Source organism: Alternaria ethzedia (assembly GCF_023757985.1).
Source record: "Alternaria ethzedia strain BMP 0044 chromosome Unknown scaffold_4, whole genome shotgun sequence".
Taxonomy (NCBI): Eukaryota; Fungi; Ascomycota; class Dothideomycetes; order Pleosporales; family Pleosporaceae; genus Alternaria; species Alternaria ethzedia.
The window spans coordinates 1,055,239-1,074,510 of NW_026056197.1; the positions used below are offsets into that span (position 1 = coordinate 1,055,239).

General features: G+C 53.6%; 7 protein-coding genes across 7 annotated transcripts; 3 read left to right on the plus strand and 4 right to left on the minus strand.

Annotated features, from left to right (window-relative positions):
• Positions 1-51: 51 nt before the first annotated feature.
• Positions 52-897, minus strand: J4E87_002487 (uncharacterized protein; the record flags this gene model as incomplete). The annotated part of the gene is made up of 1 exon (XM_049374124.1): positions 52-897. The coding sequence occupies one exon, from the start codon at positions 895-897 to the stop codon at positions 52-54; it is 846 nt and encodes a 281-aa protein (XP_049236264.1).
• Positions 898-2,390: 1,493 nt separating this feature from the next.
• On the plus strand, positions 2,391-3,747 carry J4E87_002488 (uncharacterized protein; the record flags this gene model as incomplete). Its single annotated transcript, XM_049374125.1, is given in 3 exon segments — positions 2,391-2,396; positions 2,416-2,715; positions 2,764-3,747. 3 exon segments carry the CDS (start codon positions 2,391-2,393, stop codon positions 3,745-3,747), a joined length of 1,290 nt encoding a protein of 429 aa, XP_049236265.1.
• A 2,430-nt stretch (positions 3,748-6,177) lies between these two features.
• J4E87_002489 (uncharacterized protein) lies at positions 6,178-7,734 on the minus strand (the record flags this gene model as incomplete). The annotated part of the gene is made up of 1 exon (XM_049374126.1): positions 6,178-7,734. One exon carries the CDS (start codon positions 7,732-7,734, stop codon positions 6,178-6,180), a length of 1,557 nt encoding a protein of 518 aa, XP_049236266.1.
• A 588-nt stretch (positions 7,735-8,322) lies between these two features.
• J4E87_002490 (uncharacterized protein) lies at positions 8,323-10,010 on the plus strand (the record flags this gene model as incomplete). Its single annotated transcript, XM_049374127.1, has 2 exons — positions 8,323-8,503; positions 9,028-10,010. 2 exons carry the CDS (start codon positions 8,323-8,325, stop codon positions 10,008-10,010), a joined length of 1,164 nt encoding a protein of 387 aa, XP_049236267.1.
• A 1,086-nt stretch (positions 10,011-11,096) lies between these two features.
• J4E87_002491 (uncharacterized protein) lies at positions 11,097-12,061 on the plus strand (the record flags this gene model as incomplete). Its single annotated transcript, XM_049374128.1, has 2 exons — positions 11,097-11,816; positions 11,873-12,061. The coding sequence occupies 2 exons, from the start codon at positions 11,097-11,099 to the stop codon at positions 12,059-12,061; spliced, it is 909 nt and encodes a 302-aa protein (XP_049236268.1).
• A 1,676-nt stretch (positions 12,062-13,737) lies between these two features.
• J4E87_002492 (uncharacterized protein) lies at positions 13,738-14,800 on the minus strand (the record flags this gene model as incomplete). Its single annotated transcript, XM_049374129.1, has 4 exons — positions 13,738-14,023; positions 14,077-14,218; positions 14,268-14,691; positions 14,741-14,800. The coding sequence occupies 4 exons, from the start codon at positions 14,798-14,800 to the stop codon at positions 13,738-13,740; spliced, it is 912 nt and encodes a 303-aa protein (XP_049236269.1).
• A 904-nt stretch (positions 14,801-15,704) lies between these two features.
• J4E87_002493 (uncharacterized protein) lies at positions 15,705-17,709 on the minus strand (the record flags this gene model as incomplete). The annotated part of the gene is made up of 3 exons (XM_049374130.1): positions 15,705-17,381; positions 17,441-17,597; positions 17,654-17,709. 3 exons carry the CDS (start codon positions 17,707-17,709, stop codon positions 15,705-15,707), a joined length of 1,890 nt encoding a protein of 629 aa, XP_049236270.1.
• Positions 17,710-19,272: the final 1,563 nt, after the last annotated feature.

Below are 19,272 nucleotides of genomic sequence, written 5' to 3' on the forward strand. Positions count from 1 at the left end.
ATCCCGCATCTCGCACGTCAGCTGCCCATGATCTTTCTATTCGCATCTTCACTAATCATAATCGCCCATCCAAGGCTCGATGCCGATCCATCTACTATCCTCTCGCTCCTGCTGCTTCTGCATCTGCTTGAGCCGCTCCATCTGCAACCCCGAAACAAAATGTAGGCCTCCTTGTGTCGGACCAGCGCGAAGGTTCTCGCATTCAAAGCACTCACAACATTCTGGCATGAAGAACATAGTTCCGTGACCGCACCTCTTCACCTTGTCGAAGTACCGCTCCAGAGCCTGATCAGGAGTTTCGTCCCTAGGGCAGTTTGGTGTACGAACGGCTGCGTCATACACGTCTTTCAGAGAGTACACATTGCTCCAGTATTGCTTGCTGTACATTACGTAGTTGGACTCTCTTTTCACCCCGGCGGTCTTGAGCTGATTCTCTCTCATGTGGAAAAGCCCCGCGATATCCCCTCCAGAGATCGTTATGTTCTTTCCTTGAGTATCTTTGAATCGGGAGGTTTCCGTCTCAGAAGCTGCACTGTCCCTCCTTGAAGTGGGTTTTGTCGGCGTTTTCACCGGTTCGGTGCTGGATACGTGCTCTTTCCAATGTAATAAGCCCTTCTTCACAATATGCTCCCCATCAAGGTCCTTGCATGCCTTTGGTGTTCTGAGCATCCAATTAAGGTAGCCCTCATTGCGGCCTTCTTCATGGACCTGCTTCAAGGTCTTGCCCCTGTGCTTTCCCGTCTTAAGGATGTAGTGTGTATATGGGTCGTTCACCACTCGATTGCGGTACTCCTCGTCGGCTTCGTTGTCGAGGGTCTCGTTGGCAGGAACGAAGCTGTTCTTGTTTGGGTTTGACGAATTGCCCCACGCCTTCTTCGGTGTCCGGTAGGGTGGCATCTTCGGTCGCGCAATACAGCGGGTACGATACGGGGGCTAATGCAGAAGCGGCAGCGGTGGGGCTGTGGCCGTGCCAGGAAGAGTAGCCTGACTATGTCATCGCATCGGCTTTCCACAAATCTACACGAATGGTAGTGTACTTACTGCTGCGACTGTATGTCAATGAATTGAATGAAAGCGGTCGAGTCGAAGACGGTTACGGAGTTTATGATCGTTGAGTCTGTGACGCGACCGCGGGAATGCGGAACCGTGCCGCCGCGCGAAACCCTGGCTGTGACGTACCCCTGGTTCATCACCAATGCTGCAATTGGACACTCGACAGCTGTATACATCAAATTGCTTGTGAGATCGACAAGAATGCTATGTGTAGTTTCTTTGTTTCGCATCATGCCTACAGCTTGGATACGTCTGGCTAATCAGCGACGTGTCTCTCTGATCACGAAGCATCTTTCCGATCCATAGGAAATGCGAAGGTCAGCAGCCATCACCGTAACAATCGAGAAGCGGAAGGCATATCGCGACGTTCGTCAGAGGCATAAACGATGGATTCTTACACTCGATAAGAGATCGAGATCCTAGATATACGTTCTTAACAAAACGCTAAGTGCACCCCATTTGAGGGAAACGGTATACACCTAGCTCTGCGAAGTGCAATTATCTTAAAGGAAGCTTAGAAGGCTACAATGCCTTAACCAATCTACAAACTCGAGTTTTTATAGCAATGTAGACTTTGGAGGACCTGTTAATATTTCCTTTTGAATGGGGTGAATGCGAGCTTTCTTCGATCATGCCATTTACCACCACCTGGGCAGTGTTTAGGCGCACGGTCATCGAATTCGGAACGTGTGCATGTCGCAATGCTCGACCCTTAACCTATATTCATGTAAAACGAGACGTTAAATCCAAAGCAATATGTGTAGATGCAATGTTCTCGTGTTGGAAGTGTGTTGAGAAGGTGAGGGGTAGGAGCATGGGCAGCTCGTTGGCCTTGGCCTAATCGAGCTAGTTAGTCGCGAAACTCACGTTTTCACGCGAGCCCTGGAGATAACCGCTGATTTGAGACAACATGACGTCGCACGCTACGCGTCTGAACCCTTTGACTTGAACCCCATCATTCTAACGACACCAACTAAATATCTATCTACTACCTCGCGTCATGTCAGGCGAACCGAAGTCTTCCGTGGCAGCACCGGCACCTTATTACATTTCGAAGTCGGCTATCTGTACCAACAGCAAAGGCGATAGCATTGGTAATGGTCTTTTTGCTAACCGAAGGTTTGGTTCGGGCGAAGAGATTGCAAGCTTCACGAGGCCTCTTGTTGCTTCATTGGAGACGGAACGGCTGCTCGATACCTGTGCGAATTGCTACCTCTGGACTGAAGGTTCATCGACTGGAACAAGGTTGTATGTACCGGAAGGCGCAAAAGTGAACAAGTGTGCTGCATGCCAGATATTCCGCTACTGCAGCAAGGTACGTCGAGTTATCTGCGGGTATGTTCGTAAACTAACATGCATCAGGCATGCCAAAAGGACGCATGGAATCGGGGACATAAGCATGAGTGCAAGATGCTGAAGCCAACGGCTGGTAGACCTCTCCCCAAAGCCTTACTTGCATGTATGGAACTATTCATTAGGCGAAAGCATGGTTTGATTTCCGATGAAGAATGGGAGCTGCTTTGTCGCTTACCTTCGCACATTGACGACTTCAAGCGGAACGGAACCTACGAGAATATCGAACTCATGGCTATGGGTGTCGGTCAGTTCTCGTCGTTGCAAAACCTCTTCGACAAGGACTTTGTTGCAGCGATGTATGGTCGAGTAAGTCTGTGATGGACTCTTCTAACTCTCTCACTGACATGTATAAAGGTAATGTCAAATGCTCTGACACTGATCACACCTACGTTAGATCCTCTAGGTATCATGATCGACCCTACACTCTGCCATATGAATCACTCCTGTAACCCGAACGCATACATCATGATGGATGGTCCGCGAGTAAGCATTCGTACACTCCGACCCATCAAGAAAGACAAAGAAATCTACATTTCGTACATTGATGCTACGAATCCCTACCACAGGCGACAAGAAGAGCTCCAATCCCGCTGGTTCTTTACCTGCCGCTGCGCCCAATGTCAGGAAAAGGCGACTCTCCAGGAAGACAACTGGCTGGTACCATCAAGGCCTGGATGGGTCTTGGGAGCCGAAGTTGCGTCCATGGCAGAAACTCAGGAGAAGCTGTTTGGTCTCTATGCGGAACTCCAAGCAACAGAAAGCCCCCTGCTTGTTAGAGCAGCGATCAGGCAAGCACTCAAGATTTGCCATGAGGCAATGTTTCTGCCGATTTATCGACAACCATATGCTGCACTCCGCGACGACTTGATTGTGAACTTGCTTTCCGAGGGACGTTACCAGGACGCATGGGCGCAATGTGCAAAGCGGTACAAGTACATCCTTCCCAAGCTCTACCCAGTCTCGTTCCACCCGGTCCGGGTAGTACAAACATGGCAAATGGCGATGTTGGCCGCATACCTAGCAAGTACTCCAGAGGGTGTAGGTGCACCAGAGGTGAATATGGGTCTCATTGCCATGATGCTGGTAAAGCAGGTGTTGAATGTAGCGCACTTGAGCCATGGGCCGGCTAGTGCATTCACAAAGAGTGTGAAGGCCAAAGCGGAAGAGATGACAGAAGAGCTCAAGAGGAGTCTTGGGAACGCAAACAGTGATGTCATGAACAGGGAGCTTGAGGTTCAGAGAGACAGGCTGATGGAGATGGGGCATTGGGCTCAGGACGGCCAGATAGAGGAACGGGCAAAGATTCTAACACTGCACGAGAAAGCCTTCAGTGTATGAGGTGGAAACAATTGGTCAAGAGACCAGAGCTGTCCCCAGTGTTTGGTATTCGTTACTGAATAGTCTGCGAAAATAAACTATTGCCGACATGCAATCTCCCATTCACCATAGTTCATTGCTTCCTTATTTTAGATGATGGAACAGCACTGACTGGGCCAAACCTTCTCGACACTCTCCAAAGGCTTGCAACACGACTGTATAAGAAGTATTTACTTGGTAAAAAACCGTATCCTAAATCATGAAATTGATATCGGTCATTTTGACTCGAGTGAAGATTTGCCAAATGACGTGGTAGTGCGGGAAAGACGAACTCATCATAACACCAACCGCCGCGCCGAAACAGTTAGTATACAGGCCCATAGCCGCACAGCGCGTTCGTATACGTGCTGCAGGCAAAGCATATAAAAGATCGCATGATGTTACTTTCTCTTAATCTTTATCAACGCCACAATTGCTTATAATTCGAAAACTCCAGACCTCGAGTTCATGGCTCGTTTGTCGTTCTTCGTTCTTCAAAAAGTGTCTACAGGAGTTCTATGTGCTGCTTGACGTCTCAGAGTACATTCATATAAACGACCGGGTTATCCAAAATGAAACCCATAGTGCAAATATCGATGGAAATATGCCACCGTCAAAACTGCGCATCAATATGACATGTTCAGATCGTTGACGGTAACGTCCATATTACTAGCATCACCGGCATCATCTCGCGCATGCTATCTCCCATGTGTACAAATATACATTCCGAAGCTCTTCCTCTCTTCAGCGAGCACATGAATAAGAAAGTAACAAAAACGATGTACAATATATTGATGTTGCCTGTGTGTCAGCAGCGCGCTCCGAAAGTAAAACACGCTACCCGCATGTCTCTGATGGTTCACCATCAGCTTTGCTCTATATCCTCCTGTGGTCTCTCCAATGCCAAAACATCTACCCAAAAAGATATGGCTCAAGTATATGTTCGGCGGCTGTAAGAGCAAGTGGAAGAAACGTAAAAAAACGAACAGAACTTTTCATGTGGAGCATGTTGAGTGGCGTCGTATCAAAATTGATCTGGACCAATGCCATGGTGCGTTCTGCTCTGGCAGTCGGTTTTATCGGTGCACCATCGACCGCGTCTATAAACAGTGAATTACAGCCTCATAAGGATCCTTCCCCGACGCTCATATTTCTGAAACTCAAATTGCTACCAACGCAATCCATGTCCAGGACTGGGCTCTTTCATGTGCCATGCTCTGCGCCGCAGCTTCCGCTTCCAAATATCGAAGCTCGCGCTTACTTCGGCCATGAAAACCTGTTCAAAGTTTACAGCAACGTATTGCTATCCCCCTTCAAAGCTCAACCTGATCCAAGCATGGGCAGTCGCTTACCCTTCCGAAAACACATATAGCATTTGATCGTGGGTATCCTAGGAATACGGGGTGTGGACGCGTCTGCCCTGTCGATCAAGCTAGCGACACAAGGGAGTACCATGCTGCGCCATGTGATGATCTGGAGAAAGCTAACTCTAGCGGGAGTGTGTCGGCAATCATCACGACATTCATAGGTCAACCAAAAAAGGGCCTTTGAGCGGAGCCGCCGGTGCTAGATACTCGAGCGTGTCCGCCAAAAGAGTTTACTTCTGATGCAAGCGCACCTTGCGACAGCCAGCGTCAAACTATTGGTATGGTGTTTCGATGGCTCGTGTGATCTGGTTTTGGATTGACTTGCTCGGCGAGCAGATCGAGTTGATCGACTAGATGACGTGTGAGCTGGATTGGAACAAGTGTCCGCTGGGCGAATCACATTAAGCCTGTCAAATAGAGTGGTAAGAGGGCGTGCTCGTTCCGATACTGCAAGGGAGTGGATTATGGCGTTAAGGTTTCGACGGGCTTGTCGATCGGCAAACAGTCACGCTAGACCAGGGCTGAAGAACCACGGCAGAAGCAATATAGGGTTCGAAAAGGTGGACTAGTGAGATTGGGGCTTGCATGAGATACGTGCGATGGACGCAAAACGTGCCACTATAGTAAGCCCTATGGTGTGATTATGTAGTGCCTTGCGTCAAACCTTCGAATCCACGCGCGATTCGCGCCATGTTTCCCCACAGCTCCATGGGATCGGATTCGTAACGAGGCGCAGCCATATGTAAGAGTGAATTAATTATTACGTTACCTGAGAGAGTGATGCGTGATGATGTAGCCATTAGAGAGCAGATTGGTAAGATTCGTGAAATGGGTATCTATGTTGGAGAAACTGGCGTTCAGAAATGCCGCCGTACAAGAATGTCGCCGAAGCGGGGGTATGCTGGATATCGCTAATCGCAAAAGTTTGTACACAAGTTGGCGTATCAGGAGCCGAGTGTTTTTGTAGCACCGGTCGGTGATCGCTCAGGTTCGCACGAAGCTACCCACTGGGAGTCAGTCAATGCGCGAGCTTTGCCCGCAAAGCCTATCCTCTCGACACCGCCTTCCCAAACATTGACAACCGACTTTTCTTGGGCTTACCTGCTGCCCCTCGCTGCTCCTCCCATGGTGAGACATCATTGATCTGAAGTCGCCTACCAAGACCTAGACGTTCACGTGGAGACTCATACCAATGCTTGGAGAGCTCGGATGGCGCAATAGTAGATGGAGCAATGGAATACGAATCGTCATCGTCGTCGTCATCGCGATCCTCTCGAAGATCATCAGTGCTGGCTAGCGACGCTTCGTACAAAGTTGGTAGCGCTGGAGCTGATGGTGTCCTCCTATAGTGCGGCATGTGTGCAGACCGCTGAACTGGCGGTGGGCCCTTCGTTGCCATTGGCCGACTGAAGTTCTGGACCGGTCGCTGAGGGGCATAATGTGGGATAGACGATGCATCCAAGGGCGACTCGTAGATGGCGAGCGGTTCGCTTTGTCGGCGCTCTACAACAGGTTGGGGTTGGAAGAGGAAGTCATGTGAGTCGGGCACATCGCCAAAATTGTTTTCAGCAGGCGCCTGAACAGCATGAGCATCCGTTCCCCATGCTCCTTGGTTGGGCCGGTCGTTCAATTTTCGGAAGATAGTATCTGCAGTGTCCATGACGATCGTATCTGCGGATGTCGTCGAAGAGGCTGGAGAATGTGGTCGCGAGTCTACTGATCCGTCTATGCTTGGGCGATCGCTCGAAGTGGAGTTCGAGAGCCGAACTGGTGACTGCGTGGTAGAATCATAGGATGCGCCAGCGCTCTCTGATCTGGGAGGTAACGCGCCAGACGCAGCGGGGTCATCCGGGAAATAGTAGGACATCTCCGGGAGCGTGGTAGTTGATGGCGAGGATCCGAGGCCAGAAGCTCCATCTCGGATAGTGAGGTTTGATATGGAGGCAGATGCGACAGAGTTGGGTGGGTTACGGGTGCCGTCTGTCATGACAGAGAATCTCGACTCGTTCCAGGGGGTGTTTTTAAGAGGCGAGCCAAAGGAGCCCTTGGACGATACGCTGATTCTGTTGTCCTTGCTGTATGCGCTTGTTGTTGAGTACCGGGTTTTGACGGATTCAGGAACACCGTCCCATTTTGAATTGACCTTGGGGACAGAATTTGGAAGTTTTTGGCCGACATAGTTGCTGCTGGCTCTTGACTGCGGCGTAGAGGTTCCGGAGTTGAGGTTCTGCTTGCGCTGCTGCTCTTTGAACTGCTCCAAAGCGACTTGAGACGGTTCCTTTAAAGAGAGAAAACCGAGCACGGAGCCCTTTTTCTTCTTCTTCGATGACTTTGAGCCATTTGACGAAGAGTTGCTGGAGGATATGGAAGCCAGACTGGATGACGTCAGGGAGGTAGTGTCGAAGGACGGACGGGAGATGTTCGAAGGAGCGTTTGGATCCGGGGTCGCGGGCGGCTCTTGACTATAAGCAGAGTCGGGCCCAGAGTCCTGGGAAGCAGAGTCGGCGATGGAAAGGCTGTCGGACGGAAGCGGATTTCTGTACTTCAGCTTGGGCATGCGCGCCAGCGGGGACTGTGCTGTTAAGTCTGCATTCGGAGCCATGGCTAACGAAAGTGATTTCGGTCGGGTGGGCCCTTAGGGTTTAGCGGCCAGTCAGTGCCAGTTTGATCGTCGTTTGATTGGCAGGCCGTCGCTAAGGCGTAGCGCATGTCATGCAGGTGCAGGTAGCGGACAGTAGTCGAGGGTCGAGAAGTGAGGAATTTGAGTGGCATTTGGAAGGATGATATGGAGGTGGAGAGGTGAGGGTCGAGGACGGGACGGCAGATGAGGGAAATGGGCGTGTCTGTACCGAGCTGGAGAGTCTGCAAGTAGAAGGCGCAATTGAGGGCTCCAAGGCTAGCAAAAAGCAAGAGCGACTCACCGTGGAGGACGCAGGCTGGGACGGGTACGCTACGCTTCAAGAGACGTGATTCTGATGGCTATCCACGCGGCACCGCCTATCAGAGTATTGCTATTGGCGGGCTGGGCATGGCGTTTTGGTGGATTACTTGGGTGGCTTCTCGCTCTGGCGCTGACCCTTGCAGGCGTTCGGCTGCGTAAGACTCTCATCTGCGAGGATGTCGCCGGACTAGACGGACGCGTTTTGCGACATGCAAATTGGCAATCAGAGGGCAGATCTTGAACGCCGTTATGTCGGTTGTGAGATGGCAGTTGCTTCAGAGGAGTGCACTGACACTGCCTCGTGCCGATGCCGTCTTTAGCCCTTACTTTGTCTCTCCTATATCCCTCAAGGAACTTGCCATTCTGTTCGACCAGACCGCATGGAGGTCGGATAGACATGACGAGATTCAGACGTCGGGAATAGCGGCGCGTCACGCAATCGCTGTCTGAGAATGCCACGCACGGCTACAAGCAAGTGCAACCGAGGTCAGTGTGCAACTGGCATCGTGATGGTGTACACGGAGTACTCGGAGCGCGGATTACCATGTTCGGACACTCCTTTCTGGTCACCGCTGGGTAGGAGTATGATCAGAGGTGTAAGCCCTTCCAATTACCACAGACGATCATGTGACACTCTTACTCGAATACGAGAGACCAGGCTCAAGATGTCTTCTTCCAATATCATCGAGTGTTGTCGGCGGACTGTGTGACGTGTGGCGGTTGATGTTGGATGGCCGGCTTTGTTACAAGATAGACGAGATCGACTCCCGTACAGCCGAATCGCAGCCAAAGAAATTATCGCCCGCAGGCCGGCTCCGCACAACCCTCGCACTCATCTCGCGACGTGTCGACTGCAGCAGCCAGCGTGGGCGTTCCCGCGCACAATCTTGCACGACAGACACCCCCCTCGCAAATCGCACCTGGCATGGACGGCCCCGGCACAAGTCTAGACAGCGCCTAAGACGCCGCCACCTCGCGGCGAACCACCGCCGGAGATTTACCAGCAGCGCTCCCAGGCCTCTGCGTGGCCTGACCTTGCTTTCACCGCAGCGTGGTCGCCGATCGCCCTCCTGCCACGACTCTCCGGCTTTGCGCCTGGCGACGTCTCCCTCCACCAAGCCATGCCTGCGCTCCTGGTCGATACGAACGCGCGCCCGGTGTCCTCCAGCGATGCCTCGACCGCCTCGGAGCACTCTGGCGCCCGCTCCAAGTCGCCCACGCCCGACCGCCCGCCTGTGTCACCTCTCACGCCCACGGCCTCCGCTGCCCAGTTAGCTCCTGTGGAGCGCACCGAAGCCCGACCCCGCCCTGCCCCTCCGCCCACGGCCACCTTCAGACCGCAACCGCCGTCCGTCGCAATATCTGAGAGCGAGAACCCAGATGCCATCGCCCTGCGCTCCGCCATCTCGCTCCTGCAGCTGCAGCGCGAAAAGAGCAAGCGCGACCTGAGGGCCCTCCAGGACCTCAAGGCAGCCGCTGTTTCCGACCCGCAGGCGTTTGTGCGGTCGCTGCAAGAGCAACGCGCGCAGGCCTCTCAGTCGCACCAGGACATCCTCACGCCAACACTGGCCGGTCTGTCCGACGCAGCAAGCAGTAGCGAACAAGACGCGAACAGCGCAGACACGCGCAAAGATTCCACGCACATGGAGGCGAAGCCAGACCCACCCAAGTTCCCCGCAATACCGCAGCCGCAGAACATCGTGCGATGTCCACCCGTCAATTGGGACAAGTATCACATAGTCGGAGAGCCACTGGACAAGATGCACGAGGAGCAGAAGAAGTGGCCAGGCTCCGCTGAGCCTCCGCGCACAAAGTCTGGCCAACGAGCACCCCCGCACTCAGTGACAGCGCCATACTCTCCTTTCACTGACGGCATCAGCGCTGGCTCGTCGTCAACACCCCAACCCACCAAGAACTCCAAGAAGACGCCGTCGTGAGGCCGGATAGCACCGTGCCAACCGGCTGCGACCCAACACCAATGCGCAACGCGCAACACTTCATCACTACCACAACCGCTTATAACTATTCCACTCCAAAAGTCCGAGAGCACAGGCTGCTCTACGAAAGTAATGCACTTATGGTCATCATGATAGACGATGCCTCACGAATAGACGACGAGACCATAGCGATAGACCCGAATACAAACAGACTAGACAAGCCAGTCCTTGACCTACATGGTGCGTTCGATCACTCACCTCACTCATGGAAAAGTCTGAATACCACGGAGCCGACATCAAGATGGAAACATGCAAAGTAGGTGACCCAACGTTAATGTAGGCTCTAGACCTGTCCCAGTTTTCTCTTGTGTGGGGTGCACTCATAGGCGATCTTGTTGAATCCAGCTTCTATTTGTGTCACCGTAGTCTGCATCGATTCGTACCTGCACACGCACGTTGCGGCTGTGCACCCCACAGTGGTCCCGTGTGGCTGGCACATCTGCAAGCGCCGCGCTCCTGCCTACACCGATGCAGCGATTGACAAGAGTTTCGGCACTCTTTCTTTTTTCAACTCTGCCATCATCACCCAGCCAAAAATCTAGGCACGTCAAGTTGCTGACGTTCCTGCTTTACCCCTGCGCATTTGCTTCGCTTAGCGCTGCGCTACGTCATAATCCCAGGGTCTGTACACCACACGCCCAGCAACACGTCAACATCGTGGTCAGTGTGTTGAAAAGGCCCTGATTCGTATTCAATGCCGTTGATCTTGAGGCTGAGGCCCCGTTGGTTGGGTTTGCTATTCGCTTGTTGCCATGGCCGGGCCCTAGCAGTGACGTGCGGGTCTTTTGCACGGTCGTCGCATCGCAAGCTTGTATTTGCGCGTCACGTATAAGTGGTTGACTCTTCCTTTATCGCCTTTGACGCATACTCAACATCTATCGCTTTTGTGTTCTATCTGCGTTTCAGCCTTGCAGCGCTGTTTGAATACATCGCCATTCACGGGTAGCACATAGAGGGATCGCGACCACCTGCGCCTTTACACCTACACCACACCTATACCACAACCGCAAAGCCAACACCATCGCGATGCGCTTCATCGCAGTACTACCGGTGCTATGTTGTACCGCGGCCCTCATCCTCTCGTTTCTCTGCCTATTCGCCGGCCATAAGAAAGGCTTCATGGAAGACTACTCTCTCCTCACGCTCAACACGTCCGCCGTTGGGCAAACGCTCATCCAAGCTCCATCAGAGGACTCTGACTCCACACTTTCATCCATCATAAACCTCATCCCCGACTCCATTACCGACAGCGTCACCAACGAAATCAACGAGCAGATCGACGAGTTCCGCGAGCGCATTGGCATTGAGGACTGGTACTCGGCACACATGCTCAACTACTGCCAAGGACAGTATGAGCCTGGAGAGGTGGCCAACGCCACGCTGAGTCAAGATGACATTACCAAGAACGTCACCGAGTGCGCAAAGAGCAGGGCTACCTACAAGTTCGACCCTACGGCCATTATTCAAGAGGCGATCAACAAGACGGGCGTAGACATCACCCTGGAGGACTTAAACTGGCCAGATGACATCCAGAACGGAATCGATGCACTCAACGCGCTCATGGCAGCCATGTTTGTGCTCTACGTCATTGCAATCTGCCTCATCTTCATCACGCTTGTCACCAGCGTTCTTGGAATCTTCATTGGAAACGGAAGGCTCACACCCTGCATCAACTTCCTCCTTGCGACACTCGCCTTCCTGGCTATCGGCCTCGCGAGCGCCCTTGTCACTGCTGTAATGGTCAAGGTAAGTTCTGAATTTACGAAGTGCATGTGAGACATATACTGATTTTTTTTCAAAAGGGTACGGACATAATAAATAAGCACGGCAACGACATCGGATTGAACGCGAACTGGGGCGGCAAATTCCTTGCTTTGACATGGGCCGCAACTGCACTTATGCTCATTGCGCTTCTTGGCTGGATCGCCAGCTTCTGCATTGGCGGCAAGGACCATGGTTCTCGCCGTGCTCGCAAGCCCTACAAGGTCTAAGGATATGAAGAAAGAGGATCATATAGTCCCAGATTAACAGATTGACCATGTCGATGCGGGAGCAATCTTTGGAGCATTGCGGCTTTTTGTCTTTATACACGACCTCACGAACGAGTTCACGTCTTTCCTTAACGTTTTGTCATATACCCCCAGATACCAGAATGTGTTGTTGGACAGATTCAGCGATGAAGATTGTATACCTTAGTTTATTATGAATGAACATACTTAAACAAGATCGTTGTTCTCTTGCACTACACAGGTCTGCAGACTACATTGACATTAAAGCATATAAAGTAGGTGGCCTGACATCAATGTAGGCTCTAGAGGGCTCCGTTGTCCCCCAGGTTGAAATGCGTGCACTCTTCTCATACCCCAAGGCCAAAAGATCCGCACGCGCTATCGATCAGCCACGCAATGAATCATTTCAGTGAAGAGCGCCTCCACACACTGTTGTCCACCATCATATGTACAAACTCGTCATTACTGTTTACCATATGCGCGTCCACGATACGCAACACGAATTACTACAACGTGTACTCAACACCGGTGTATGCCAACTCAAGTATGCATCGTCATTCCGACATTCATGTCATTCTCTTTTGTACTATATAACCAGAAAATCCAGCATAAGCCTCCTTATACTTTATCATCGCCGTCTTCGCAAATCCATCTCATTTATCAGCCTACCTTCTTCGATTAACGTAAGCCCACATAACCACTCTTCTTAGCCCTTAACAAGTAACATATCCCCCAGCAAGATCCCATCATGCCACGGTACCAATCTCGACCCCGAGGCTTTGGATATGACCAAGCTCCGTAAGTTTATCTATTCTCTCACAACACTTCACGCCGTCTTGTATATAGTTTTCTTTCCTACTAGCACTGACTGCATTTCAAGACAACTTCATTACGGCCCCGCCTTCGACTACAACGGCTTCCATGAAGGCCGCGAGGGAGGGCGTCGCGTGCGGGAACACTCATACACGCACGCTGGGTCAGGATTAAGAGTGATGAGGTACGATGCTGGAGGCAATGATGACGATGACTATTACTACCGTCGCCGCGGCGGTGACGGAAGGGAAAGATGGGGATGGAGGGAGAGGTTCAGGTGCTGGTAGTCTGTCGACGTTGAGAAAGCGGAACACCCTGGAGGCTACATCAACGTTAGGTCACCCACTTTGCCTATTTTTACGGCGATGTTGTCTCCAGACCTGTTCAAAGATAGCGAGCACGTAACTTGAGAGGTGAATGTAGTATCAATGTTTTCGTTTGTATCAAACGGGTATCTAGATTCATTACCTTCATCAAGTATGCCTGGTCTCCAACCATAACTACGCATGTTCCTCGCTCGTTTGAATACCAGTTCAGATTTTCCGTCATAACCCGACGTGACGTGGCACTTGGGGATGGGCCATGACTACGTCTTGCTCGCTTTTGCGTAGGTGACCGAATGCCGGAGTGTATCCAGAGTAGCAACGCATCCAAATGTTGCGCAAATGGTATACATGTGTTCCTGTTGCTCATCGCTGGCGGATGATTTCTAGTAGAGTCCGGTATCAGTGGAGGCCGAAATCGAGTTGAAGAGGAATAAAGCTTGCGCACCTGTGAGAAACTCCTCGCTACGGATATAGTTAGCCACCGTTCAGAAAGCATTCCTGCACTCTCTTGTATGCTACTTACAAACTCAGCGTGATATAGCCGTCGCGATCCTCGTCATACTTCTTGAAGACGTCTGTCATCCTCTTCAGACTAATGCACGCTTGCACGAACAGATCGAAGCTCAGTGCGTTGCGTCCGTCGCGGTCGTACGTGCGGTACAGAAGAGTGACGAACGCTTGGGAGAGACGGTATCCGAAAGCGATGAGGGCTTCGTTGAATTCAGCGTAGGATATGCTGCCGGAATGGTCTTGGTCGAAACGGTCGAACAGGCTGCGCCAAGCTGAGAGGAACCCCCAGAGCCCACTACAAACAATGTGTTAGCTTGAACCAGTCAGGAGAGGGACGAGGCCAAGTACCAGAATTCGTCAAAGTTGACGGAGCCAGATCTATTAGTGTCGAACATTCGGATCATCATACGGACGGTGTGTGGATCGAAAGGTGTCCAGTCGCCGTTGACCAACGCTGTTCGCAGCTCGGCTTCTGTGAGTTCACCACTCTCTGTCGCATGCGTTAGCATTGCTTATGCGTGAGACTTGTTACAACATACTGTCTTTGTCGACCGCGCCGAACAGTCTCCACAGCGCTTCGCGGTCATTCGCATCCCTTGGCGGCGGTGCAGGAGTAGGCGGCGGCCTCGACTGCTGCGCCAACTGCGGTCTTCCATGGTATCCCTGTGGCGGAGGTCCATGGCCATAGTTGACTGGCGGAGGCGATCCTACTCCCATTCTGTTGTCGGGCCTCGCATCGTACCGGCCGTCGTATCGCGGGTCGCTGTATGCGCCTGGTGGGGGCCTGCTGTCATATCCACCACCTCCTGCGCCGCGTCCACCACCGTAGCGCTCATCGGGACGGGTGTCGTATCTTTGGCCGCTGGGAACGGGCGGGGGAGGTTTGTTGTAGTCGGGACGCGCCGAGCTGGTGCGCGGTGGGCGTGAGGCGGCGGAAGCGTTTTGCGACATCATCGCAGCAGCCTGGTCTACGTCAGTCCTGCAGGCGCGTCGAGGGACTGCAAAGACGTACCTGCTCAGGCTCGGCATGCATAGGCAGCCTGTCCGGGTTGAAGCCTTTGTTGTACGCCATGGTGGGAGCGAGTCGTCGTGTGTTTGCAAGGTGGAAAGCAAGATGTCGCAAGGTCGAGGGCTGATGATATATGAAGGTGACACCAAGCTTCAGCTTCTCGGCGCGGGCAGCAATCGTCACGCAGACAAGTGGCTCCCAAACACAGGAAGATGCTAGTAACTTATCGTACAAAGGCTTTGCGATCAGCCGAGTAAGATGCGGCTCCAGCGATCAAAGCCCAACGTCGCCCTTCACAGCCCGGTTGCGGCTGACACCAACGGCGACCCCTTGGGTAGGCATATGCGCAGCGGGGCAGGAGGCTTGGCCCTATGACGCACTAGCCCTCGTGCCGGTCAACAACAAGGGAATGTCTACCGCGATGCGAATACGGGCAAGTCCGTGTAGGCATAGCGCAAAATTTGATCGTGGTATTCTTACCCAATGTTCCGATTTCCGAAGGTTCGGCCAGTTGCTGTGGGGTTTGCAGGTCATTCGTTTCCTCCAGTGCCGAGTCACGTAGAGCTTGCGTAATGGGGTATCCTTGTATGTCTAGGTGGACTCGTCCAACTTGTTCATTGATTATATTTTTTACAAAGAAGTACAAATCGCAACTCTGATCTTTCGTCATGCCATAACCGGGCGCCCGAGGGTGTCCAAGTGCAACCGTCAAATTGTGAAACGAGACAAAATACTAGATGATAACAACGACAATCATCCTGGGTATCCAACGCCCCTGCACCCAAGTTCTACAATTCCTTCAAACAAAAATAACGGTATATAGTATGCATCGAGCATCGCTGGCTGGCCTCCAGGAAGTAAAGACCGTAACAGAAAGATAAAAATAAGGGGTACAAATACAGCATGGCCGAGGCCACACGAGAAAGGAGATCGCTGCAAAAGAACTTTTCGAGCTCCGCTACGCTGCTCAAGTCTTGACTCGCTTCTGGTTGCCGTCATCTGAGCCCTGATCAGACGTCTTGCGCTTGCGCTCGGCAGAATCGTCGCGGGCGAAGCTGGGTCCGTTCGGGGCTACCGGAGTCTGGAAAGTCAAAGGGCTCGGCAGCATGTTGGAGTCGCGGCCAAAACCCCACTCGGGGTAAAAGCTCGAAGGCGAGGGAAGCAGGCCATTCTCAACAAAGCGACTAGGAAGTGCTGAGATGGGGGTTTCCATGTTGTCGCGACTACCGTATGAGTTGCTGTTCGACGGCGGCGGAGGACGAGCGAAGGGATTGGGCGGGCCAGTTGCACCGGCACTGAGCAGCGAGTTGGCGCTTGGTGACGGAGGAGGCAGAACTACGCCGGAAGAGTGCGATGCGTCGGTGCTTCGTCCAGGAGTTGCACCCGTCGTTCCAGAATCTTTGGGAGACGAATCGGCCGTAGCACTTCCAGCGTCTGACTGTTCGCTCGGAATCTGCACCCTCAATCTCGGCTTGCTTTCACCACCCATGCGTAGGCTGTTTGTTCGCGACGGAGGAGGAATGGTAGGCATGGAAGACGTAGACTGTGTTCGCTGCGGCGGCTGCTGGACAGGCGGTTGTGGAGGCTGCGCTTGAGGCTTCGGGTCCCCGTTTGGCTGCAATCGCGACATGGCGGCCACGTCAATCGATTGCGCTCGGTTCTCCTGTTTGATGTAGGGAGCCTCGCTGCGAGACAGGTTTGAGTTGTTGCTGCTGCCCCAGTGTGCTGCGAGCATGGACTGGCTATCGTCGATGGGTGTGAAGATGCTGTGTCTGGCAGACGCGTGTAGTGGCTTGGGCTGAGGAAGAGGGGGGCTCTGGAAATCGTTCTGTTGCGGTGGGGACGGAACGGTGATTGTGGGCTGTTGCGGATGCTCTTGTTGCGGCTGGGACACTTGCGGGGGTGGAGGTGGTGGAGACAATCGATGCTGCTGAGCCTGTTGCTGTTGTTGCTGCTGCTGGGCTTGTTGCTGCGCCTGCTGTTGTGCTTGTTGCTGAGCCTGCACCTGGGCCTGTTGTTGCGCCTGTACCTGGGCCTGCTGCTCTTGTTGATGCTGGTGTTGCTGCTGCTGATGTTGGTGTTGTGCCTGTTGCTGCTGCTGGAAGGTGGGTGGCATAGACTGTCGGCGCTGCTGCTCTTGCTGCATGTACTGAACTTGAGAATGTGTGGGCATAGGGTGCGTGAACTGGTACTGGGCCGCGGGCGGAGTAGGCTGAGGCTTGGGCGCCATCTGCTGGGCAGCTTGCGGGTTGTAGAAGGACGGGGTCGGCATGTAGGCATAGTTGTTGGGCGGCTGAGGGGCTTGCGACGGGTAGGGCTGGGGCGGCGCGAGGTTGGAGCTCGGTCTGCGGATGTGGCCTACTCGCGAGTTCGGTCGCGACAGGTGGTGCGGCGGCTGTGGGGAGGGCCCTCGCTGCTGGAAGGCGCCGTTGCCGATTGGCGGCGACATGGACGGCGCGCCGTGTCTTATGTGCTGGAACTGCGAGTGCTGCATGTGATGGGGCATCATCGAGTGCTCGGGCGGGGTGTGCGAGTCCCGGGGCAGGGCGCCCTCGTCGTCCTCATCGTCCTCGTCGTCGCCGTCCTTCTTGCCCATGAAGTCCTCTGGACCCTTGTGCTCGTGGGCTCCGCCATACTGCGTGACCTGTCAGTGTCATTCTGCTTTAGCGCGGCTCTCGATCCAGGGTCGGAGGGTGTGCCTACATATTGGTACCGGCCAATGGTCTCGTTGATGTCGCCGGAAGAGAATTCGTAGAGCTTCTTGTTGTGGCCGAAGATGATGACGGCCACGTCGACGGAGCAGAGCACCGAGAGCTCGTGCGCCTTCTTGAAGAGGCCGCCTTTGCGCTTGAGGAAGGTGCTGCAGCGGGTTAGTAGCTGCAGGTGAGGGCGCTGGAACTGCGGCAGCTGACTTACACGGAGCGGTTCCGGTCGTCCTTGATGGCCTTGATCTCAATCTTTCTGCGACCCATGGTGGCTGGCGATGCTAGACGGGCAGGCGCATGGAGCGACGGCGAGGCTTCGAGGAGCAGAGCACGATGGCACTAGCTTGCGCGGCAGAGGCGTGTTCACGAAGACGTGCAGCGTTTCAGCGCGGCCAGGAGGGAGTGGGCGGCGAGAATCGGCGCGGTGGATGCTCGATTCTTTTTCGCGACTCCAGGGCTATATGGCTGTGATGCGCGACACAAAGGTCGGTTGCTGCACTCACAGGAAGCGTGAGGCTCTGAACGTGATGTGCAGAGGAAACGATGATGGAGTGGGTGGGCGCCCCTATATTTAGAAATCTGGCGTCTGCAGAGCCCAGGCCATCCGATCGCTAATATGCCCGGTTACAGCTTATTTGCTCGGTTTGGACCTTCGTGCCACGTCCGCCGTGCCCTTGCAATTGGGTGTGCAATCTGTACGTCAATCATCGCTGGGCCGGCTAACTGCACTTGGGCTGTTTACTCCACCTGCGACGCCCAGCTGAGTTATTTTAGGGACATATCAGAGCCGGGGTCCAGCGACCTCACACGCGCAGACAGACCCTTGATGCCGTACAGTAGCAGAATGAGACAGCTGCCTTTTACCGGCATTGCGCTACGTCGCTGCTCGAGTCTCTCAGATTAGCAGGGCCGTCTGACCGGCTCTGCAGCGACCAGACGGGCGTCGCTATTCTTGCGTGCCACGACCACCGGGCACGCGAGTCGGCGCTTGCAGAGATAATGACGAGAGTCGACCCAGGCTGCAGACGTTGGCCAGCGTGGGATAGGCGCAGGGCGGAGGCATTCGGTCGGCCGGTGCTCCTTGTGCGGCATTGCACTTACCGGTGCGCCATTTGCACCCTTTCCGAGACCGCGTTTTGCTAGCCACACATGGCGGAGCACTGGCTCAATCATCTCTCTCAAACAATAGCCTCCTCGACTGTGAGGGCAGTCCCTGGGTGAGCTGCGGCCCGCCAACGAGTCCTCCGCTCTCTACGACTGCAATCATTCAATACAGGCAGCCGTCGAGGGCACCCCGCTCCCCCCGCCGGATGCGGCGCGGCACCCATGTGCTCTGTATCTTCACACTCCCTGTCAATCTCCATGCAGTCACGTCGCGTGCAGACGGTCGGATAACGTCCATACACATCGTCTGCAGTATCTGCTTCCATGTCCCCAGGCGTTGAAGTTGGATTAGGGCTCGCAGCACGCGGTTCCTAGCGCGGCTGCCTCCCATGTCCGAAACGCGATATTTTTAGAAGGCCATGCCGCGAACCCACTCCCACGCCTGGCATGACGCACCCACGACCGCGTCTGATTGACTGACTGCCCCAGCTTACCTCACCACACATCCAAAGCTCCAGATCGTTACACATTGCTAAGCTGCTGTTCGTCTATCACTTCCTGTCCGCCCTTGTCGTTTTCCCGTTGACATGATCTCACCCGCCTAGCCGCCGGCATCGTGTCCCTTCCCCAGCTTTACTAGCTCATGATTCCGCTTGCGTATACTCCACCGCTGCGAGACTAGTCTATGTGATTGCGGTCTTCACCTGCTGAAGCGACTGTGCCTCA